This window comes from Cherax quadricarinatus, chromosome 10, assembly GCF_038502225.1.
Source record: "Cherax quadricarinatus isolate ZL_2023a chromosome 10, ASM3850222v1, whole genome shotgun sequence".
Classification (NCBI taxonomy): domain Eukaryota; kingdom Metazoa; phylum Arthropoda; class Malacostraca; order Decapoda; family Parastacidae; genus Cherax; species Cherax quadricarinatus.
The window spans coordinates 7,477,490-7,500,751 of NC_091301.1; the positions used below are offsets into that span (position 1 = coordinate 7,477,490).

The following is a 23,262-nucleotide window of genomic DNA, read 5'->3' on the forward strand; positions in this document are numbered from 1 at the left end:
ATTCTCAATTTTGAGAGAAGCCTCAGTCTGCCCCCAGGAACTCCAAAGCAGTCTTGTTCTGCCTTGCAAGATTTCTCTTGGAGGCCCTGATTCCCAGTAGTGAGTTTTGATGAGGACAAACTCTCAGTAGTATCAGCTACCAGTGTCAGTAGTGACTCACTACCAACTGTCTGTGTGAATCACTTGTGCAGGAAACATAGATATTATTGCTATAACAGAGACCTGGCTCAATCTGAAAGATAGAGAGATGCCCTCTGAATGTCACATACAAGGCTATAAATTATTCCACACTGACAGGGTCAACAGGAAAGGTGGTGGAGTAGCGATGTATGTCAGAGACAATTTAAATTGTTGTGTTAGACAAGATATTAAATTAGAAGCGTCAGCCACTGAATCTGTTTGGTTACAGCTTCTCGAGGGCCGAGAAAAACTAATTTTGGGTGTGATTTACAGGGCCCCAAATCTTGATAGGGAGTGCAGTAAACTTCTATGGGACGAAATTCGTAAGGCATCTACATACGAAAATGTTGTGCTAATGGGAGATTTCAACTATAGACAGATTGACTGGAGCAATTTGACAGGAAATTTAGAGTCGGGTGACTTTCTTGATACGATCCAGGATTGTTTTTTAAAACAGTTTGTGACAGAGCCAACTAGGGGAAATAACCTCCTTGACTTGGTTCTTGCCAGTAGGGAAACACTAATTAATAATCTTGAGGTTAATGATGAGCTTGGGGAGAGTGATCACAAATCACTCAGTTTTAACATATCATGGAATTCCCCTAATAATGGCAATCAAGTCTCCGTCCCTGACTTTCGCTTGGCTGATTTCATAGGACTGAAAAATTACTTAGGTGGGCTGAACTGGAATGACCTGACTAGGGGTCAGGTAGGTGGTGATGGTTGCCGATATGATGCTTTCCAGGGCATAGTTCTAGCTGCTCAGTCAAATTATGTTCCAAATAGGGAAATCAGATCAAACAAAAATGATCCTAAATGGATGAACAATAGATTAAAATACCTGATTGGTCAAAAGAGAGGCATATATAGGCAAATCAAAAGAGGAGAGGGGCAATTAAGAAATCGATATATTCAGTTAAAGAGAGAAATAAAAAAGGGAATTAGAAAAGCAAATAGAGATTATGAGGTTAAAGTTGCAAGAGAATCGAAGACTAACCCAAAAGGATTCTTTCAGGTATACAGAAGTAAGATCAGGGACAAGATAGGCCCACTCAAAAGTTCCTCGGGTCAGCTCACTGACAGTGATAAGGAAATGTGTAGAATTTTTAACACATACTTCCTCTCAGTTTTTACACAGGAGGATACCAGCGATATTCCAGTAATGATAAATTATGTAGAACAGGACGATAATAAACTGTGCACTATTAGGGTCACAAGTGACATGGTCCTTAGGCAAATAGATAAATTAAAACCTAACAAATCCCCAGGCCCTGATGAACTGTATGCAAGGGTTCTAAAGGAATGTAAAGAGGAGCTTAGCACACCTTTGGCTAATCTTTTCAACATATCACTACAAACTGGCATGGTGCCAGATAAGTGGAAAATGGCAAATGTGATACCTATTTTCAAAACAGGTGACAGGTCCTTAGCTTCGAACTATAGACCAATAAGCCTAACCTCCATAGTGGGAAAATTTATGGAATCAATAATTGCCGAGGCAGTTCGTAGCCACCTTGAAAAGCATAAATTAATCAACGAATCTCAGCATGGTTTTACAAAGGGGCGTTCCTGCCTTACGAATTTATTAACTTTTTTCACTAAGGTATTTGAGGAGGTAGATCATGGTAATGAATATGATATTGTGTATATGGACTTCAGTAAGGCTTTTGACAGGGTCCCACATCAGAGACTATTGAGGAAAATTAAAGCACATGGAATAGGAGGAGAAATTTTTTCCTGGATAGAGGCATCGTTGACAAATAGGCAGCAGAGAGTTTGCATAAATGGGGAGAAATCAGAGTGGGGAAGCGTCACGAGCGGTGTTCCACAGGGGTCAGTGTTGGGCCCCCTGCTGTTCACAATCTACATAAACGACATAGATGAGGGCATAAAGAGCGACATCGGCAAGTTTGCCGATGACACCAAAATAGGCCGTCGAATTCATTCTGACGAGGACATTCGAGCACTCCAGGAAGATTTGAATAGACTGATGCAGTGGTCGGAGAAGTGGCAGATGCAGTTTAATATAGACAAATGCAAAGTTCTAAATGTTGGACAGGACAATAACCATGCCACATATAAACTAAATAATGTAGATCTTAATATTACGGATTGCGAAAAAGATTTAGGAGTTCTGGTTAGCAGTAATCTGAAACCAAGACAACAGTGCATAAGTGTTCGCAATAAAGCTAATAGAATCCTTGGCTTCATATCAAGAAGCATAAATAATAGGAGTCCTCAGGTTGTTCTTCAACTCTATACATCCTTGGTTAGGCCTCATTTAGATTATGCTGCACAGTTTTGGTCACCGTATTACAGAATGGATATAAATTCTCTGGAAAATGTACAAAGGAGGATGACAAAGATGATCCCATGTATCAGAAACCTTCCCAATGAGGATAGACTAAGGGCCCTGAAACTGCACTCTCTAGAAAGACGTAGAATTAGGGGGGATATGATTGAGGTTTATAAGTGGAAGACAGGAATAAATAAAGGGGATGTAAATAGTGTGCTGAAAATATCTAGCCTAGACAGGACTCGCAGCAATGGTTTTAAGTTGGAAAAATTCAGATTCAGGAGGGATATAGGAAAGTACTGGTTTGGTAATAGAGTTGTGGATGAGTGGAACAAACTCCCAAGTACCGTTATAGAGGCCAGAACGTTGTGTAGCTTTAAAAATAGGTTGGATAAATACATGAGTAGATGTGGGTGGGTGTGAGTTGGACCTGATAGCTTGTGCTAACAGGTCGGTTGCCGTGTTCCTCCCTTAAGTCAATGTGACCTGACCTGACTAGGTTGGGTGCATTGGCTTAGGCCGGTAGGGACTTGGACCTGCCTCGCATGGGCCAGTAGGCCTTCTGCAGTGTTCCTTCGTTCTTATGTTCTTATGTTCTTATTCACTGTTACAGCTGACCCTAGCATGTTTTGAACGCCGCTCACCCTCTAGGAATCATCTTGTGAGTCAGTCGAAGGATAGGGAGCGGAGACGCATGTCAGGCTTGGTGCTTCCCATTCATTCAGTTTTAATATACTTCATTAATGCCTATGTGAGTGTCCTTACCCAATTCCACGTTTCAGAACCCAACAGGACAAATACCAATCTTGTTGACCTTGTTCACTATCCTTATGCTGTTCAGGTAGAGGACAAGTTGTCACCTGACCATTGGGTCAGTGCTATTTCTACCGGGGAGACCCCATCCACTTCACTGGATCAATCCATTCCACCAGCAGAGAAGAAAGACTTAGCTCCCACTGACTTACCAGATGAGGTCAAGCGTTTGTTGACTCTGAACAAACATAAAGCCATTACCTTACGAGGTGAGAAGATGGGTATAACGAACTGTCCCATCGTATCCCACTTGAACCTGGTACCAGACCTATCTATATACCTGCGTACAGAATGCCTCATTCACAAGTTGCTGTCGCAGAAGAATTGATCAATCAAATGCTTGATGATGGAGTTATTGCACCTAGCAATTCACCCTGGAATGCGCCCTTGATCCTAGTACCTAAAAAGGATGGTACTTGGTGCCCAGTGATTGACTTTAGGAAGTTAAATGCGAAAACTATTCCAGATCGCTTCCCACTTCCTGTACTTGGTGATCTTTTACGTAACATCGGAGATAACACAGTCTTTTCGACCCTGGACTTGTTACAAGGGTTTTGGCAAGTCCCTCCTCACAAGGACAACCAGGAGCTAACCGCATTCTCCACTCCTACAAGTCATATACCTGATGTTCAGTGTGCAATAAATTCTGCTTACAATGTTTCTATCAGTGACACTCCACATTATGCATTGTACGGTGTAGATAAATGTTTGCCTTATGAGTTGTTATATTCTAATCCGAAGCCAAATTACAACCCTGATGATTTCATAGCGACTCGTACCACCTTAGCTCAAATTGTCTTTAGAAGAATCCGTGAAACACTGCATAAATCAACAGCAGAATTACAAGAGTCGCTAACACTCAAGCAAAGCCATCCAAAATTACAGTAGGTTCGAGAGTTATGCTGACTAACTTTAACAAAATGTCTGCAATGCCTAAGCTCGATCAAAAGTTTGTTGGTCTTTATCGAGTAGTTGAACATATCAATGGCAATAAGTATAAGGTTAGAGAAATTAGTACTGGTCAGTATAAAGAATCACATTTAGATCATATGAAGTTAGTATGTGATGATAATGATGTTCCAACTCAGACTAATGTGACAGACACTGACAATCCTCCTGATCCCTGCCAATTTGGATTCAGGCCTAATAAAAATACTAATGATGCTATTATACACATGCTAGAACATATATACACTGCAATAGAGAAAAAAGAAGTCCCACTGGGGATCTTCATTGACTTACGTAAAGCTTTTGATACAGTTGACCATGACTTGCTCCACGTAAAATTGTCACACAATGGTATTAGAGTGCACTCCCTCAACTACCTCAAGTCATACCTCAGCAACAGAAGCCAATATGTGTACGCAAATGGGGCAAGCTCTTCCGCTCAACCAATTACAGTTGGTGTCCCACAGGGAAGTGTTCTTGGCCCTCTTCTCTTTCTCCTATACATAAATGACCTACCAAATGCTTCGCAATTACTCAAGCCCACACTTTTTGCAGATGGCACTACATACGTCTTCTCTCACCCGAGCCCAGTCACGCTAGCCAATACTGTAAACACCGAATTACAGAAAATATCTACCTGGATGAGGACTAACAAACTTACACTAAACATTGACAAAACCTACTTCATTCAGTTTGGTAACAGAGCTACAGATCTACCTCTTAACATAACGATAAACAGATCACCTATCACAAAGCTAACAGAGGGAAAATTCTTAGGAATCCACCTTGATAATAGACTCAAATTTCATACACATATACAACAAATTTCTAAGAAAATTTCCAAGACTGTAGGCATACTATCGAAGATACGGTACTATGTTCCACAGTCAGCCCTCCTGGCCCTTTATCACTCTCTTATTTACCCCTATCTCACCTATGGAATTTGTGCATGGGGCTCAACAACAATTAACCATCTCAGACCACTAATTACCCAACAAAAGGCTGCAGTTAGAATGATAAATTCTCACTACAGGCAACACACTCCACCAATATTCAAAACACTCAACCTACTCACCATACAAAACGTCCATACTTATTACTGCACCTATTACATACATAGAACACTTAACTCTGATATTAACCCTCCCCTTAAACATCTCTTTGCCAACCTCAACAGAACACATGACCATAACACAAGGCACAGATCACTCTTTGATGTTCCTCGTGTCCATCTCACGCTATGCAAAAACTCAATGCACATAAAAGGCCCTAAAATCTGGAATTCATTACCTGTAAATATAAAAGAAACACTACCTGTTTATACATTCAAGTCTCTTCTCAAAGATCACTTACTCACTCAAAACCAAATAAATACTGAATAACTGAACCTTATAAATTGTATATCCTAAATGTTACTCACAATTATATCACACAAATGTTAAACCTAGGACCCAATCTAACTTTGTTATTTTTTTAAATACACTACCTAACAGAATACTCCATTCGACTGAATGTACAGCAATGCATGCAACCATATGACCTGTCTTTGTAATACTCATTTGTGCTTTATAGTTATCTGTTTACAATAATGTTTTATCACTGATTTCATCATTGCTTAGTTAATCTTAAGTTAATTTTAAGCCAGCCCGTAATGCTATGCATATAAGTGGCTTTGGCATGCTGCTCTTACCTGTATTTTTTTTGTACCTCTGTATGTATGCTAAAATTACTAAATAAATAAATAAATAAATCCTGTACCCTCTACCTCTAATACTCAGTCAGATGATCAACCTGAATGTCGTTATTCCTATGTACACGACAGGTATTGAGAAATCCTCAAATATCATTTGTAACTACCAATTCAGACCTGCCTCAACCATGGCATGAATTCAACAGTGCAACAGAGTTTGATCCTCCCAGAGAAGATACCCATTCTGCATATGTCAATCTCACTCTAGCGGAGTTTGGGTTAAATGTAAATGACCTGTATAGATGAATAATATAGTTTACATTGTATTTCTACTGTCTGCTACAATATCAACTTATTAATATTCAAGAATTTTTCTTTGTGTTCATGTTCTCTCTGAATTCTGAGATTTAACAGTCTAGATTTGAGTGCACCAAGTCTGCCTTTTCTGTTAAACACTTCTTTCTTTGTACATATCCTTCCTCAGAATCCGTAGATCACATGAATACAGATCGATCGATCAATTTTTTTTATTATCACTTCTATTGTGTAATTACAATGTTGAGTCTCACTCTACGAGTTGCGTTATATCATACCTTGTATTGCCTTACAGTAAGTTACGTTCGCTTCCATTCTGATATTCTCCTTATGTATGTTATAATGTTCAATTGTTGTGTACTTTGACACTGTATAGAATCAGCCCAAGCCATATGCCTGTTGTCTCTAGTTGTATTTGCTGTATGTCGGGACAACATATGTTAGCATTGCCAAGCTCTCAGTAGTACCAGTTACCAATAACCAGTTACCAGTGTCAGTACTGACTCACTACCATCTGTGTGAATCACTTGTTATTCACTATTACAGCTGACCCTAGCATGTTTTGAACGACGCTCACCCTCTAGGAATCATCTCGTGAGTCAGTTGAAAGATAGGGAGCGAAGATGCAGGTCAGGCTTGGCACTTCCCATACATTCCGTTTTAATATACTTCATTACTGCTTAAATTAGTGTTATTACCCAACCCACATTACAGAACCCAACAGGACAAAACATCTTGGGAAAACATAACAGGAAAAATCCCAGACTGATGGGTTGAGAGATGTCCACACTCCAAAGCCCAAACAAAGGTTCACTGCTGGATTTGCTGGCTTGTGTTTTGATCTGGTATGTTTGAGTCTTGACAAATCTTCAATCCATTGGTTCCCAAAGTGTCCTACCGAAGTGCTGGATTTAATTAGAAAGTCGTTTTAAGAACATAAGACAAAGGAACACAGCAACAGGCCTACTGGCCCATGCAAGGTGGGTCCAAGTCTCCTACCAGCTTAAGCCAATGACCCAACCTAGTTTGGTCAGGTCACATCCACTTAGGGAAGGAGAACGGTATCAGATCTATTAGCACAAGCTAGTCAGGTCCAACTCACACCCACCCACACCCACTCCTGTATTAATCTAACCTATCTTTATACCTACACAACGTTTTAGCTTCTATGACGGTACTCAGGAGCTTGTTCCACTCATCCACAACTCTATTACCAAACCAGTGCTTTCTTATATCCTTCCTGAATTTGATTTTTTCCAACTTAAAACCATTGCTGCGAGTCCTGGCTTGGCTAGATATTTTTAGCACGCTATTTACATTCCCTTTATTTATTCCTGTTTTCCATTTATGCACCTCAATCATATCCCCCCTAATTCTATGCCTTTCTAGAGAGTGCAGATTCAGGGCCCTCAGTCTACCCTCATAGGGAAGACTTCTGATACATGGGATCAACTTTGTCATCCTCCTTTGTATGTTTTCCAGTGCATTTATATCCATTCTGTAATACAGTGACCAAAACTGAGCAGCATAATCTAAAAGAGGCCTAACCAAAGATATATAGAGCTGAAGAACAACCTCCACAAACTTCACCAAGACAAAACCACTCACACTGCTAAATTTACAAACTAATAGGTATCAGTACGTCACCATTATAGACACAACCTCATCAACACAGCAACTTGATACTGGAGTACCACAGGGAAGTGTCCTTGGTACCCTGCTCTTCCTCTTATACATCAATGATCTTCCCAACGTATCACAACACCTGAAACCCATTCTCTTTGCTGATGACACGACTTGTGTCATCTCCCACCCAAATCCTGCCACCCTCAACACCATTATTAACGAGGAGCTATTAAAAATATCTACTTGGATGACAGCCAATAAACTTACACTTAACACTGACAAACCTTCTATATTATGTTTGGTAACAGAGCAGGTGTTGCACAACTTAACATTAAGATCGATAACACTCTTATTGCCAAACATAATGAGGGCAAATTCCTAGGCCTGCACCTCAACAGCAACCTGAATTTCAGCACCCATATCAAACACATAAAAAAAAGTATCCAAAACAGTTGGGATCCTCTCTAAGATACATTACTATGTGCCACACTCAGCCCTTCCTCACACTATACTATTCACTCATATATCGCTACCTCACCTATGCTATTTGTGCTTGGGGATCAACTGCAGCAACACACCTAAAGTCAATAAAAACCCAACAAAAAGCCACAGTAAGAATAATCACGCAATCCTATCCCAGGGAAAACAACCCCTACTCTTCATAGATCTAAACTTATTGTACAGAACATCCACACTTACTACTGTGCAACCTACATTTACAGAGCCTTAAATTCCAACATTAACCCTAACCTAAAACACTTGATAGTTGTGACAGGACCCATAGGCATAACACCAGGCACAAAAATCTCTGACTTCCCCGTGTCCAGCTAAACCTATACACAAATTTAATGTACATAAAAGGACCTAAAATCTGGAACACCCTACCTGAAAACTAGAACTGCAGACACAATCATCACTTTCAAAACTACCCTTAGAAAATATCTTATCTTCCTGACACACCCCGCCGTCAGCTAACTACATGAAAACCACCTATTCTCTTTTATCATACATTAATAACAACCTAGACCTCCCCTCGATATCTGTGATTCCCCACAATTCACACTTACACTCACCCAATTGACTATAAACATTGAAATACGTAATAAAACTATTACCTAATGAATCTAAAACTAGTCATAAGTTTGCCTGTGATACTCCAATATAGGAGCTTCAATAGAAACTATGTATCGTGCCAAGACAAAACCATTCACATGGTAATGCAGTTACTTAGACTTAATATCAACATGCTCCATAATCTGTACCAATATAGAGTATTGAATTAATCTTAGTCTGCCCGAAATGCCTAGTCATGCCAGGTGTGATAGTGGCCCTCTCTATAATTAGTATTTTATAATATGTACACCACACAATATCCTATAAAATGTAAACCCCGCATTGTAATATTTATAGAGAATAAACTTGGTTGATTGATTGAACACTTATGCACTGTTGTCTTGATTTTAGATTACTGCTAACCAGAACTTCCAAATCCTTTTTGTAGTCAGTAACATTAAGATCTACATTATTTAGTTTATATGTGGCATGGTTATTTTCCTGCCCAATGTTTAGAACTTTGCATTTGTTTATATTAAATTGAATCTGCCACTTCTCTGACTAATGCATCAGTCTATGCAAATCTTCCTGGAGTGCTCTAATTTCCTCGTGCAGTCTAAATTTATTTCTCGGTTGCAGACATGTCCATAGTAAACAATGAGGCCATATTAGATGCACTATCATCACAGCTAGGTCAGTAAGCAGAATAAGAACCAGGAACATAACATTTCATATTGCCTTTCCCAAACGAGGCAAACAAACTAAATTTTACACTACACATGAAATCAATCTGGGTTACTGTATTTATATTTTTTTAGTCTATGGCTATATTTCATAAACGAGCTCATAAAATCTCTTGCAACTTTGTGCACGGGATATGTACCTCAAAGACTGTACGTAAAAAAAAAAATCCGTATTAGTCCATTAAAACATTGCAGTTTACTAAATGCACTCTTGTTAATGTTTTTAACAAAAATTAATCTTTTTTATACAAATATATTTTTCAGATAAGCCAAAAAAACGTGAAAACGCATACTGTATTATTCCACAGCCTTAATTAAGATGTAGGATACATACACTAATAGGTGTTTATCTCTCGGTGTATATATGCCGAGAGATTAATCTCTAATAAAGGATTAAAAGTGTTCCTGACTAGTGGTGAGCATATTTGATGCAGCGTTAATGACCCTTTGGATAGTCGATAGGCTTTAAGCCTAATTAATCAACCAATCAACGACATTTTCCAAGCAATCTGGTAAACCTTTTTATAAGATACAAATTATAATCTAACCCCTGCAAATTCAGGCAAATAAGCTTAACTCAGTTTTTTCTTAGAAGTTGAATAATTGAGAATATTTAGTATGTACACCCGTGATATACCTGTGACAAGTATCGAGTGTTTTCCTACTGGCTAGTCTGCCAATTAGTGAAGACAGTGATCCAGCTTCCTCTTTCAACATTTGTCCAGGTGACATTTCTGATATTTACAGGTAGCAGGTTGAATTGTCTTCTGGTAAGATGTTGAGCAGGAAAACGGATGTTGATACAGTGTTCTCGTATTGTGCCCACGGTGCCCATACCTTTCACTGGGTTCAGGTTACATTTCCTCTAACATCAATCATTCCAGTAAGCTGGAACGGTAGTATGTACGCTTGAGACCAAGCCCTGATAATTTAAGACACATGTGCAACACTTGGGTATCTTTAATGAGGAAACGTTTTGCCACACAGTGGCTTCATCAGTCCATACAAAGGAGAACGGTGAAGAACGGGAGGAGTTTGAGGCAATCAGTCCCTCAGCCTTGAGTCGATGTGATCAGTCCATCAATCTTGAAAAGAATACAGCATATGTGCGAAGAAGTGACTTATATACTGTAGGCAGGAGATGTGTAGCAGTCGTAGGTGGTATCACAGTTGACCAATGTGGAAGTAGGTTATGCCCAAGAGTTAGGCAAGTGAAGAATTCCCTGTATTAAGAACCCAAGAAGTTGCTGTGTCAGACAGGAATGTAGATGAATGGTTCAAAGAACCGGCAAGACAAGTTAATAAATTAGACACATTCATCTACATTCCTGTCTGACACACCAACATCTTGGCATCTTAATACAGGGAATTCTTCAACTTGCCTAACCCTTGGTCAAATGTGATACCATACGACTGCTATACATCTCCTGCCTACAGTATATAAACCACTTTTTCGCATATATGCTGTATTCTTTTCAAGATTGATAGACTGATCACATCGACTCAAGGCTGAGGGACAGATTACCTCATACTCCTGTTCTTCACCGTTCTCCTTTGTATGGACTGATGAAGCCACTGTGTGGCAAACGTTTCCTAATTAAAGATATCCAAATGTTGCACATCTGTCAAATTTATCAACTTGTCGGTTCTCTGAACCATTCATCTACAGACCAAGCCCTCCAGTATCTCCTATGTATATATTACCATGTAGCTCTCCGTTGTTCCAGAGAGTATGTATTCAGTATTTTTTAACATTCCGATTAGTTTAAATGCTTCACTGGCTATATTTGTATCTATTCTAGCTCTTAATATCTGTTCTGCCTTCGAGTTGTCAATAGTGTCACCACAGTCAATATTTCCCTTCTGATAAATGGTTTAAAACCGACAAGTTGAAGATTGAGACACTTATGCAACATATGGGAATCTTTACTGAAGAAACGTTTCGCCACACAGTGGCTTCATGCAGCCACTGTGTGGAATATAAAAGGACACAAGTGCAACTAATGTGACATTTTATTGTGGCAACATTTCGCTCTCCAGGAGCTTTGTCAAGCCGTTACAAACAGTACATGTACTGTTTGTAACATGTACAGTACATGTACTGTTTGTAACGGCTTGATAAAGCTCCTGGAGAGCGAAACGTTGCCACAATAAAATGTCACATTAGCTGCACTTGTGTCCTTTTACTTTACATATTGTCGGTAATTCTACCATTATTATTACACACTGTGTGGAAGATAGTTAATGTAGTTCTTATTTTCAAATCAAGGGATAAGTCCATTCCATCAAATTACTGTCCAATTAGCATGACATCTATAGTAGGCAAATTATTAGAATCAATTATAGCTGATATTATTAGAAGTCATCTTGAAAAGCATAATTTGATTAATGAATCTCAGCATGGGTTCACGAGAGGTCGTTTCTGCGTGACAAATTTACTAACGTTCCTCAATAAAACTTTTGAGGCAGTAGACAGTGAAAAGGAATGTGATATTGTTTATCTGGATTTCAGTAAAGTCTTTGATAGAGTACCTCACAAAAGACTCTTAAGAAAAGTGGCATCTCATGGTATAGGAGAAAAAGTTCTAGCATGGATAGAGGCATGGCTTACCACTAGAAAACAGAGTGTGATGAATGGTTTTGAAAACCGACAAGTTGAAGAATTGAGACACTTATGCAACACATGGGAATCTTTATTGAAGAAACGTTTCGCCACACAGTGGCTTCATCAGTCCAATACAAAGTAGAAATGGGTAAGGAGAGTAGAAGTATGAGGTAATCAGTCCCTCAACCTGGATACGATGTGTTCAGTCCATCACTCTTGTAGTAAGTGCAGCATAGGGCCAGAGAGGTGGCTTATATACTGCGGTGAGATGAGTTGAAGCAGCAGGAGGCGGGATCTTAGTGGGACCTGCCACAGAGTGTTTCCATTAATGGGGTCAAATCTGAATGGGGACTGGTCACTAGTGGCGTTCCACAAGGATCAGTTTTAGGCCCTCCTTTTTTCGTAATTTACATTAATGAACTTGATGAAGGAATTACAAGTGACATGAGCAAATTTGCTGATGATACAAAAATAAGCCGTATGATTCATTCTGAGGAGCATACCAGTGAACTCCAGGAGGATTTGGACAACTTAATGTTTTGGTCTGAAAAGTGGCAAATGAAATTCAGTGTGGACAAGTCCTAGTCCTTGGGAATGAAAATAATCCTCGAAGTTATAATCTAGGTGAAGTAGAGCTTGATCATACAGAATGTGAAAAGGACTTCGGAGTCATGGCAATAGAAATCTAAAGCCAAGACAACAGTGCATAAGTGTGTGCAATAAGGCTAACAGATTACTACGGTTTATTTCAAGAAGTATAAGCAACAGAAGTCCAAAAGTTATTGTACAGTTCTATACATCACTTGTGAGGCCTCATTTGGATTATGCCACTCAGTTTTTGTCTTACTACAGGATGGATATAGATTCGTTGGAGAACATACAGAGAAGAATGACTAAAATGATTTATTCTATAAGGAATCTCCAGTATAAAATAGACTTAGAGCCTTCAATCTCCACTCTCTGGAGAGATGTAGAATGAGGGGAGATATCATTGAAGTGTATAATGGGTATAAACAAAGGAGATATTAATAAAATACCGAAGATATCAAACCATTTTGATGTTCATATCAAACCAGGTAAGAACCAGAAATAACGAATTAAAGTTAGATAAATTTAGATTCAGAAAGGACATAGGTAAGTAATGGTTTCCGAGCAGAGTTGTGGATGCGTGGAACAATCTTCCGAGTAGGGTGTTAAGAGGCTAGAACCTTGGGTGGTTTTAAAAAGAGACTGGACAAATATACGAGTGGGAGGGGCTGGGTTTGATTGGTGTCGTGGGTAAGGGAGTAAATTGTTGGGTAGCTTTGGGCAGTGGTGGTTTTGATAAGGACCTGCCTTGTATGGGCCAGTAAACTCCTCCTCTCCTTACACCTTTCTGCTTTGTATGGGACTAACGAAGCCACTGTGTGGCGAAACGTTTCTTCAATAAAGATTCCCATATGTTGCATAAGTGTCTCAATCGTCAATATTTCCCTTGTTTTGAATGTTCTCATTATCCATCCAATCATTTTTCCAGCTTGGACAACATTTGTCTTATTGTGTTCTCTACATATGTGTGCACTGACATTATTACAGCTGGGTCTCTTACACGTTCCTTTCATTCTATTTCTTTGTCTTTTGCCTTGGGAAATGTCTGTCCTGAGTATGACCGAGTTATGCTCATTTATTTGCGATCCCCCTCCTAACAATATAGTAATATTAAAAGCCTATTCTTGCACAGGAGACGTGGAGATCTGAACACTTCTTGTGCTGGTCAGTCACCGCGTTGCCAGATGTGTTCAGGCTGCTTATTTTAATTTCTTCATTAGTGTTTAAAATGTACATTTCTATAAGTGTATATAACCTAACCTACCTTAAAATAAGGAGAATGGTACAGTATCTGCAAGTTTACGAGGAATGTTCGGACACGTATGAAAAAAAGGTTAGGTCGTAAAATGAATACAATTTGTAAAACTCAAGCTAGTATAGCCCTTAGCTGCCCGCACTAGCCCTTATCTGCCAACAATAACCTTGTGTCCACATCAGCCCTCAGATGCCCGCACTATTCTTAGATGCCCGCAATAACTCTTAGTTGCCAGCACATTTCTATACCTTACACTAGACATTTCAGACTACTGGTACTAACACAAACAACCCTGATTAAGATATGCCCGGAGGATCCTGTCAAAGTCTTTCTTAAAAAAAAAGTGTGGGTAATTCCTGCAGTACATGACGAGAGGGTGATGAAAACTCTTGGACCCTCTACACTCACTGAGTTACATCTTACTGTACTTGTGGCACTCCTTGTTATTCACTGATGGGATAAGCACTTATTGAGAGCGGCGAGCTGTAGCTCCTGGTCCTGCTATTCATCTTTCTTGTTGTGTCAGCGGGCGCTGAGCTTCAGCTTCTAGAAATACTATTCACTTCACTCTACACTTCACTCCCACACCCCGACAACTCGCCCCACACCCTCACAACTCACCCCACACCCTCACAACTCACCCCACACCCTCACAACTCGCCCCACACCCTCACAAATCACCCCACACCCTCACAACTCACCCCACACCCTCACAAATCACCCCACCCACACAACTCACCCCACACCCTCACAACTCACCCCACGCCCTCACAACTCACCCCACACCCTCACAACTCACCCCACACCCTCACAAATCACCCCACACCCTCAAAAATCACCCCACACCCTCACAACTCACCCCACACCCTCACAACTCCCCCCACCCCCTCACACCTCACCCCACCCCCTCACAAATCACCCCACACCCTCACAACTCACCCCACACCCTCATAACTCACCCTACACCCTCACAACTCACTCCACACCCTCACAACTCGCCCCACACCCTCACAACTCACCCCACACCCTCATAACTCACCCCACACCCTCATAACTCACCCCACACCCTCACAACTCACTCCACACCCTCACAACTCGCCCCACACCCTCATAACTCACCCCACACCCTCCTAATTCCTACATCATATCTCACTCCCATAACTCCAAGAAACTGAATAGTTTCTCCTTGTTGTGATCTGTGAAGGACCTGCCAAGTATGGCCCAATAGACCTGCTGCAGTGTTCCTCCTTTCTTATGTTCTGATGTTTTAGGGAAGACAAGTTTATACTGCCTGCCTGCCTGCCTGCCTGTCTGCCTGCCTGCCTGCCTGCCTGCCTGCCTGCCTGCCTGCCTGCCTGTCTGCCTGTCTGCCTGCCTGTCTGCCTGTCTGTCTGTCTGTCTGTCTGTCTGTGTCTGTCTCTACCTGACGATTACTGGAAGAAGGTTCCAAACTGGTTTTGTGCTAGGTTAGTTTCATTAATTTCTTATTCTTCCCCAGAGGACAGATTTTGCGTTACACACATGAAAATGACAATGAACACTTAAAAAAAATAAGCGGGGACTGGAACTGTGGTTCTTATATGCAGCAAGCCCAACTCAGCTTATAAAAGAACGATTTTTACAAAGAGCACAGAAGTGATGTTTGTAAAATCATCTTATGAGTTTCGTGGTTCGCTGGTGCAGGGTTGGGCCTGCTATAGGCTACGACCACAGTTTGAGTCTTCGTCCATTCTTCTTTTTTCCACCGACAGTCGTTCGTTACAACTTTTAGTGACTTTATGAAAATAAAAATGAAATTTATTTCCAAAAACTTTCAGGTGACATTCTTATATCCTCCGCGTAATTAATTTCAAAAAAAGAATTCACCATTTTGACACCTCTGTGAGAATGTGTTATACAGAATATAAGGTAAAGTTACTACGATTAACATATATGCAAAGCGCTAAACCTACATGCGAATCAATCAGTGCAAGGAGTGATGGTGTGGAGACTCCATCCTCCGTCTCTGACCTGTCAGGCTGCAGCATACTGGTATATTATATTTACGGGATGAGGGAAAAAAGGGTGAGCCCTGAAGCTCAAGGGTTGCAGAACGCACGGGAAATACGAGATATTCAGATCTGATACAACATAGGGGAGGGGAACTTCCCATTTCACAGGCATCAAAATCTTCACCCCCCTCCCCACCCACTCATTTTCCCTCTCTCCTATATATGTTGCTCCGCTCTGTGATGATGGAGACAACCTCATAAAAATTACATTTCTCCCGTGAATGGGAAAGGACATCCTGACATTTAAATTCCCAACAAGCAATAGTAACTGCAGCTCTGCTAGAAGGAAACCTTTGAAGCTGCCGTAGCTGATGAACCTTTAATGGAATACTTGATAATATTGTCATTGATCTACTGAAGTCTCCCAACTGATGAACCTTTAATGGTATATTTGACGATATCTTCACTGATCTACTGAAGTCTCCCAAATGACGAACCTTTAATGGAATACTTGACGATATCCTCACTGACCTACTGAAGTTTTCCAGCTCAGGCTGACACGTTTCAACACTATGTATGTGACCCATCGTGTGTGATGGAATATGAGAGAAATACTGCTGGATTTTGTTCTCATTGTGTAACTATCATATAGAATAGGGTAGCAGCACACTGCTGATGTATCCCATTTCGCTTAATATAAAAAATGTTAAGGTGACAGCAAGAGAATAACGGCGAAATCAGAGTAGAGCACTGCAGGAAACCTACTGGCCCATGGGACAAAATGTAAAGAGCTGAAGGTTACTTAGAAATACTGTGAAGCAGTAAAGATTACTTGAAAAATACTAAGCAACAGTGAAGATTACCTGGAAGTACTGAGCAGCAGTGAGGGTTACCTGGAAGTACTGAACAGCAGTGAGGGTTACCTGAAAGTACTGAGCAGCAGTGAAGGTTACCTGGAAGTACTGAGCAGCAGTGAGGGTTACCTGGAAGTACTGAGCAGCAGTGAGGGTTACCTGGAAGTACTGAACAGCAGTGAGGGTTACCTGGAAGTACTGAACAGCAGTGAGGGTTACCTGGAAGTACTGAACAGCAGTGAGGGTTACCTGGAAGTACTGAACAGCAGTGAGGGTTACCTGGAAGTACTGAGCAGCAGTGAGGGTTACCTGGAAGTACTGAACAGCAGCACTGAGTTACCTGAAAGTACTGAGCACCAGCAAGTGAGGGCTACCTGAAAGTACTGAGCAGCGGCAGCAAGTGAAAGTTACCTGGAAGTACTGTGAGCATGCTGAGAGGACCAGCTTGTGTGCCTGGTAGGTCCTCTGGTCCTCACATGCCAGGGTGACGTCGACCAGAGCAGCGTCCCGGTACAGAGAGCCCACCTCTGCCACAACAGTGGACTGGTGGTGTGTCCACCGCAGCTCATACCGCCTCACATCCATCTTATTTCTCTCATCTGAGGACAAACACAAACAACTATCAACAAGACATACTCACTAACATAGCAAGAAATTATTATTACTAAACAACACAAATTACCCTATATGCTGGTTATTGTGTTTTGTTCTAGTCCCGGTATTGTGTCTTTTTTTTTATTATTTCTCTCATTTTCTCTTTTTTTTCCTTTCTTTTGCTTCTTCTTCTTCAAGTTTATTTTAATTCCCATTTTTTTTTTGACTTGTGGTGAATAGATGATATACAGCCCTAATGACTCTAATGACCAGAGAGAGAGAGAGAGAGAGAGAGAGAGAGAGAGAGAGAGAGAGAGAGAGAGAGAGAGAGAGAGAGAGAGAGTACTCACCTAATTGTGGTTGCAGGGGTCGAGACTCAGCTCCTGGCCCCGCCTCTTCACTGATCGCTATTAGGTCCTCTCTCTGCTTCCTGAGCTGTCATACCTCGTCTTAAAGCTATGTATGGTTCCTGCCTCCACTACATCACTTGCTAGACTATTCCACTTCCTGACAACTCTATGACTGAAGAAATACTTCCTAACATCCATGTGACTCGTTTGAGTCTTCGGCTTCCAGTTGTGACCCCTTGTTTCTGTGTCCTCTCTCTGGAACATCCTGTTTCTGTCCACCTTATCTATTCCATGCAGTATTTTGTATGTCGTTATCATGTCTCTCCTGACCCTCCTGTTCTCCAGTGTCGTCAGTCCAATTTCCCTCAACCTTTCTTCGTAGGACATTCCCCTGAGCTCCGGGACTAGCCTTGTTCCAAACCTTTGTACTTTCTCTAACTTCTTGACGTGCTTGACCAGGTGTGGGTTCCAAACTGATGCTGCATACTCCAGTATGGGCCTGACGTACACAGTGTACAGTGTCTTGAACGGTTCCTTACTAAGGTATCGGAACGCTATTCTCAGGTTTGCCAGGCGCCCATATACTGCAGCAGTTATCTGGTTGATGTGTGCCTCCGGAGACGTGCTCGGTGTTATGGTCACCCCGAGATCTTTCTCGAGTGAGGTTTGCAGCCTTTGTCCACCTAGCCTAAACTGTCTGCGGTCTTCTTTCTTTCTGTGTGTGTGTGTGTGTGTGTGTGTGTGTGTGTGTGTGTGTACTCACCTAGTTGTACTCACCTAGTTGAGGTTGTGGGGGTCGAGTCCGAGCTCCTGGCCCCGCCTCTTCACTGATCGCTACTAGGTCACTCTCCCTGAGCCGTGAGCTTTATCATACCTCTGCTTAAAGCTATGTATGGATCCTGCCTCCACTACATCGCTTCCCAAACTATTCCACTTACTGACTACTCTGTGGCTGAAGAAATACTTCCTAACATCCCTGTGATTCATCTGTGTCTTCAGCTTCCAACTGTGTCCCCTTGTTACTGTGTCCAATCTCTGGAACATCCTGTCTTTGTCCACCTTGTCAATTCCTCTCAGTATTTTGTATGTCGTTATAATGTCCCCCCTATCTCTCCTGTCCTCCAGTGTCGTCAGGTTGATTTCCCTTAACCTCTCCTCGTAGGACATACCTCTTAGCTCTGGGACTAGTCTTGTTGCAAACCTTTGCACTTTCTCTAGTTTCTTCACGTGCTTGGCTAGGTGTGGGTTCCAAACTGGTGCCGCATACTCCAATATGGGCCTAACGTACACGGTGTACAGGGTCCTGAATGATTCCTTATTAAGATGTCGGAATGCTGTTCTGAGGTTTGCTAGGCGCCCATATGCTGCAGCAGTTATTTGGTTGATGTGCGCTTCAGGAGATGTGCCTGGTGTTATACTCACCCCAAGATCTTTTTCCTTGAGTGAGGTTTGTAGTCTCTGACCCCCTAAACTGTACTCCGTCTGCGGCCTTCTTTGCCCTTCCCCAATCTTCATGACTTTGCACTTGGTGGGATTGAACTCCAGGAGCCAATTGCTGGACCAGGTCTGCAGCCTGTCCAGATCCCTTTGTAGTTCTGCCTGGTCTTCGATCGAGTGAATTCTTCTCATCAACTTCACGTCATCTGCAAACAGGGACACCTCAGAGTCTATTCCTTCCGTCATGTCGTTCACAAATACCAGAAACAGCACTGGTCCTAGGACTGACCCCTGCGGGACCCCGCTGGTCACAGGTGCCCACTCTGACACCTCGCCACGTACCATGACTCGCTGCTGTCTTCCTGACAAGTATTCCCTGATCCATTGTAGTGCCTTCCCTGTGTGTGTGTGTGTGTGTGTGTGTGTGTGTGTGTGTGTGTGTGTGTGTGTGTGTGTGTGTGTGTGAGTGTGTGTGTGTGTGTGTACTCACCTAATTGTGCTCATCTAAGTGTGGTTGCAGGGGTAGATTCATAACTCCTGGCCCCGCCTCTTCACTGGTTGCTACTAGGTCCACTCCCTACTCCAAGAGCTTAATTATACCTCTTCTTAAAGCTATGTATGGATTCTGCCTCCACTACATCACTCTTCAGACTGTGTGTGTGTGTGTGTGTGTGTGTGTGTGTGTGTGTGTGTGTGTGTGTGTGTGTGTGTGTGTGTGAGAGAGAGAGAGAGAGAGAGAGAGAGAGAGAGAGAGAGAGAGAGAGAGAGAGAGAGAGAGAGAGAGAGAGAGAGAGAGAGAGAGAGAGAAAAGAAGGAAATTAGATGGCAAAATGCCTAATGAGATTATTTGCAAATATACAATGTCGTGCCGCGGAACAAGTAAAACTTGCGATTTTGGGTTACATAGCAACGCTCTTCTTGCCGAATAATGCAAGCGAGAATTTGTGTATGCAATAATTTCGCAAAAATCATTTTGAACCTAACGAAAAAAAAAAATATTTCATTGTGTTCGTTTATTATTAAATTATTGTAAACTTATCTAAAATATATTTAGCTGGATTAGGATAAATTAAATTGCGCTTGTTATAATAAGGTTAGGTAAGTTTTCTAAGGTTCTTTTGGTACAAAATTATTAATTTTTACAATGACATAAATGAAAAAATGTATCCTTAATCGTATAAGAGAAAATTTTAGAAAGGACTTAATTTTAAATGAGTTCTTGCTAATTGACCAGTTTTACCTATTCGGCACGACATATATAATTAAATACAGGAAATAATTAATATGTAGAATAAAGTTGATGGCTACCAAACGAGAGAATATACACACGTACTGTACACACGTACTGTACACACACGAACTGTACACACACATGTACTGTACACACGAACTGTACACACACATGTACTGTACACACGTACTGTACACACACATGTACTGTACACACGTACTGTACACACGTACTGTACACACATGTACTGTACACGTACTGTACACACGCATGTACTGCACACACGAACTGTACACACACACATGTACTGTACACAATGTACTGTACACACACATGTGATGTACACATGTACTGTACACACACATGTACTGTACACACACGTGCTGTACACACGTACTGTACACACATATGTACTGTACACAGGTACTGTACACACGCATGTACTGTACACACACATGTACTGTACGCACATACTCTACACAGGTACTGTACACACGTACTGTACACACATGTACTGTACACACACATGTACTGTACACACATGTACTGTACACAATGTGCTGTACACACATGTGCTGTACACACGTACTGTACACACATGTGCTGTACACACGTACTGTGCACAGACATGTACTGCAAACACGTACTATACATACACACATGTACTGTACACACGTACTGTACACATGTACTGTACACACGTACTGTACACACATGTACTGTACACACGCACTGTACACACATGTACTGTACACACGTACTGTACACACACACGTAATGTACACACATGTACTGTACGTATGTACTGTACACACACATGTACTGTACACACACATGTACTGTACACACACATGTACTGTACACACACATGTACTGTACACACACATGTACTGTACACACACATGTACTGTGCACACACATGTACTGTACACACACATGTACTGTACACACACATGTACTGTACACACACATGTACTGTACACACACATGTACTGTACACACACATGTACTGTGCACACTCATGTACTAATGTACTGTACACACATGTACTGTACACACACATGTACTGTACACACACATGTACTGTGCACACACATGTACTGTGCACACACATGTACTGTGCACACACATGTACTGTGCACACTCATGTACTGTACACACACATGTACTGTGCACACACATGTACTGTGCACACACATGTACTGTACACACACATGTACTGTACACACACATGTACTGTACACACACATGTACTGTGCACACTCATGTACTAATGTACTGTACACACATGTACTGTACACACACATGTACTGTACACACATGTACTGTGCACACACATGTACTGTGCACACACATGTACTGTGCACACTCATGTACTGTACACACTCATGTACTAATGTACTGTACACACATGTACTGTACACACACATGTACTGTACACACACATGTACTGTACACACACATGTACTGTACACACACATGTACTGTGCACACACATGTACTGTGCACACTCATGTACTGTGCACACTCATGTACTAATGTACTGTACACACATGTACTGTACACACACATGTACTGTACACATGTATTGTACACACACATGTACTGTACACACACATGTACTGATGTACTGTACACACATACTGTACACACACATGTACTGATGTACTGTACACACATGTACTGATGTACTGTACACACATGTATTATACACACACATGTACTGATGTACTGTACACGCATGTATTGTACACACACATGTACTGATGTACTGTACACACATGTATTGTTGGTTTAGAAAGACACGTAAGCAAACACTATAACATATTTATTAGAAAACGTCCCAGGACCGAAACGTTTTCTAATAAATATGTTATAGTGTTTGCTTACGTGTCTTTCTAAACCAACTTGTCGGTATTTATTACCAAGGTTTATACCACACATGTATTGTACACACATGTACTGTACACACACATGTACTGATGTACTGTACACACATGTACTGTACACACACATGTACTGATGTACTGTACACACATGTACTGATGTACTGTACACACATGTACTGATGTACTGTACACACATGTACTGATGTACTGTACACACATGTACTGATGTACTGTACACACATGTACTGATGTACTGTACACACATGTATTATACACACACATGTACTGTACAAACACATGTACTGATGTACTGTACACACATGTATTATACACACACATGTACTGTACACACATGTATTATACACACATGTACTGTAAATACATGTATTATACACACATGTACTGTAAATACATGTATTATACACACATGTACTGTAAATACATGTATTATACACACACATGTACTGTACACACATGTATTATACACACACATGTACTGTACACACACATGTACTGTACACACACATGTACTGTACACACACATGTACTGTACACACACATGTACTGTACACACACATGTACTGTACACACACATGTACTGTACACACATGTACTGTACACACACATGTATTGTACACACACATGTACTGTACACACACATGTACTGTACACACACATGTACTGTACACACACATGTACTGTACACACACATGTACTGTAAATACATGTATTATACACACACATGTACTGTACACACACATGTACTGTACACGCACATGTACTGTAAATACATGTATTATACAC

The 23,262-nt window shown here is 41.1% G+C and overlaps 1 protein-coding gene across 1 annotated transcript in view; it reads right to left on the reverse strand.

The window, feature by feature from the left end:
* The window catches only part of LOC128687920 (zinc finger and BTB domain-containing protein 14), a 693,050-nt gene that overhangs the window by 83,204 nt on the left and 586,584 nt on the right, over positions 1 to 23,262 (reverse strand). The window contains exon 3 of the mRNA XM_070083596.1: positions 17,369 to 17,556. Coding sequence (XP_069939697.1) covers positions 17,369 to 17,556 — 188 coding nt within the window. The remainder of the gene's footprint in view (positions 1 to 17,368; positions 17,557 to 23,262) is intronic.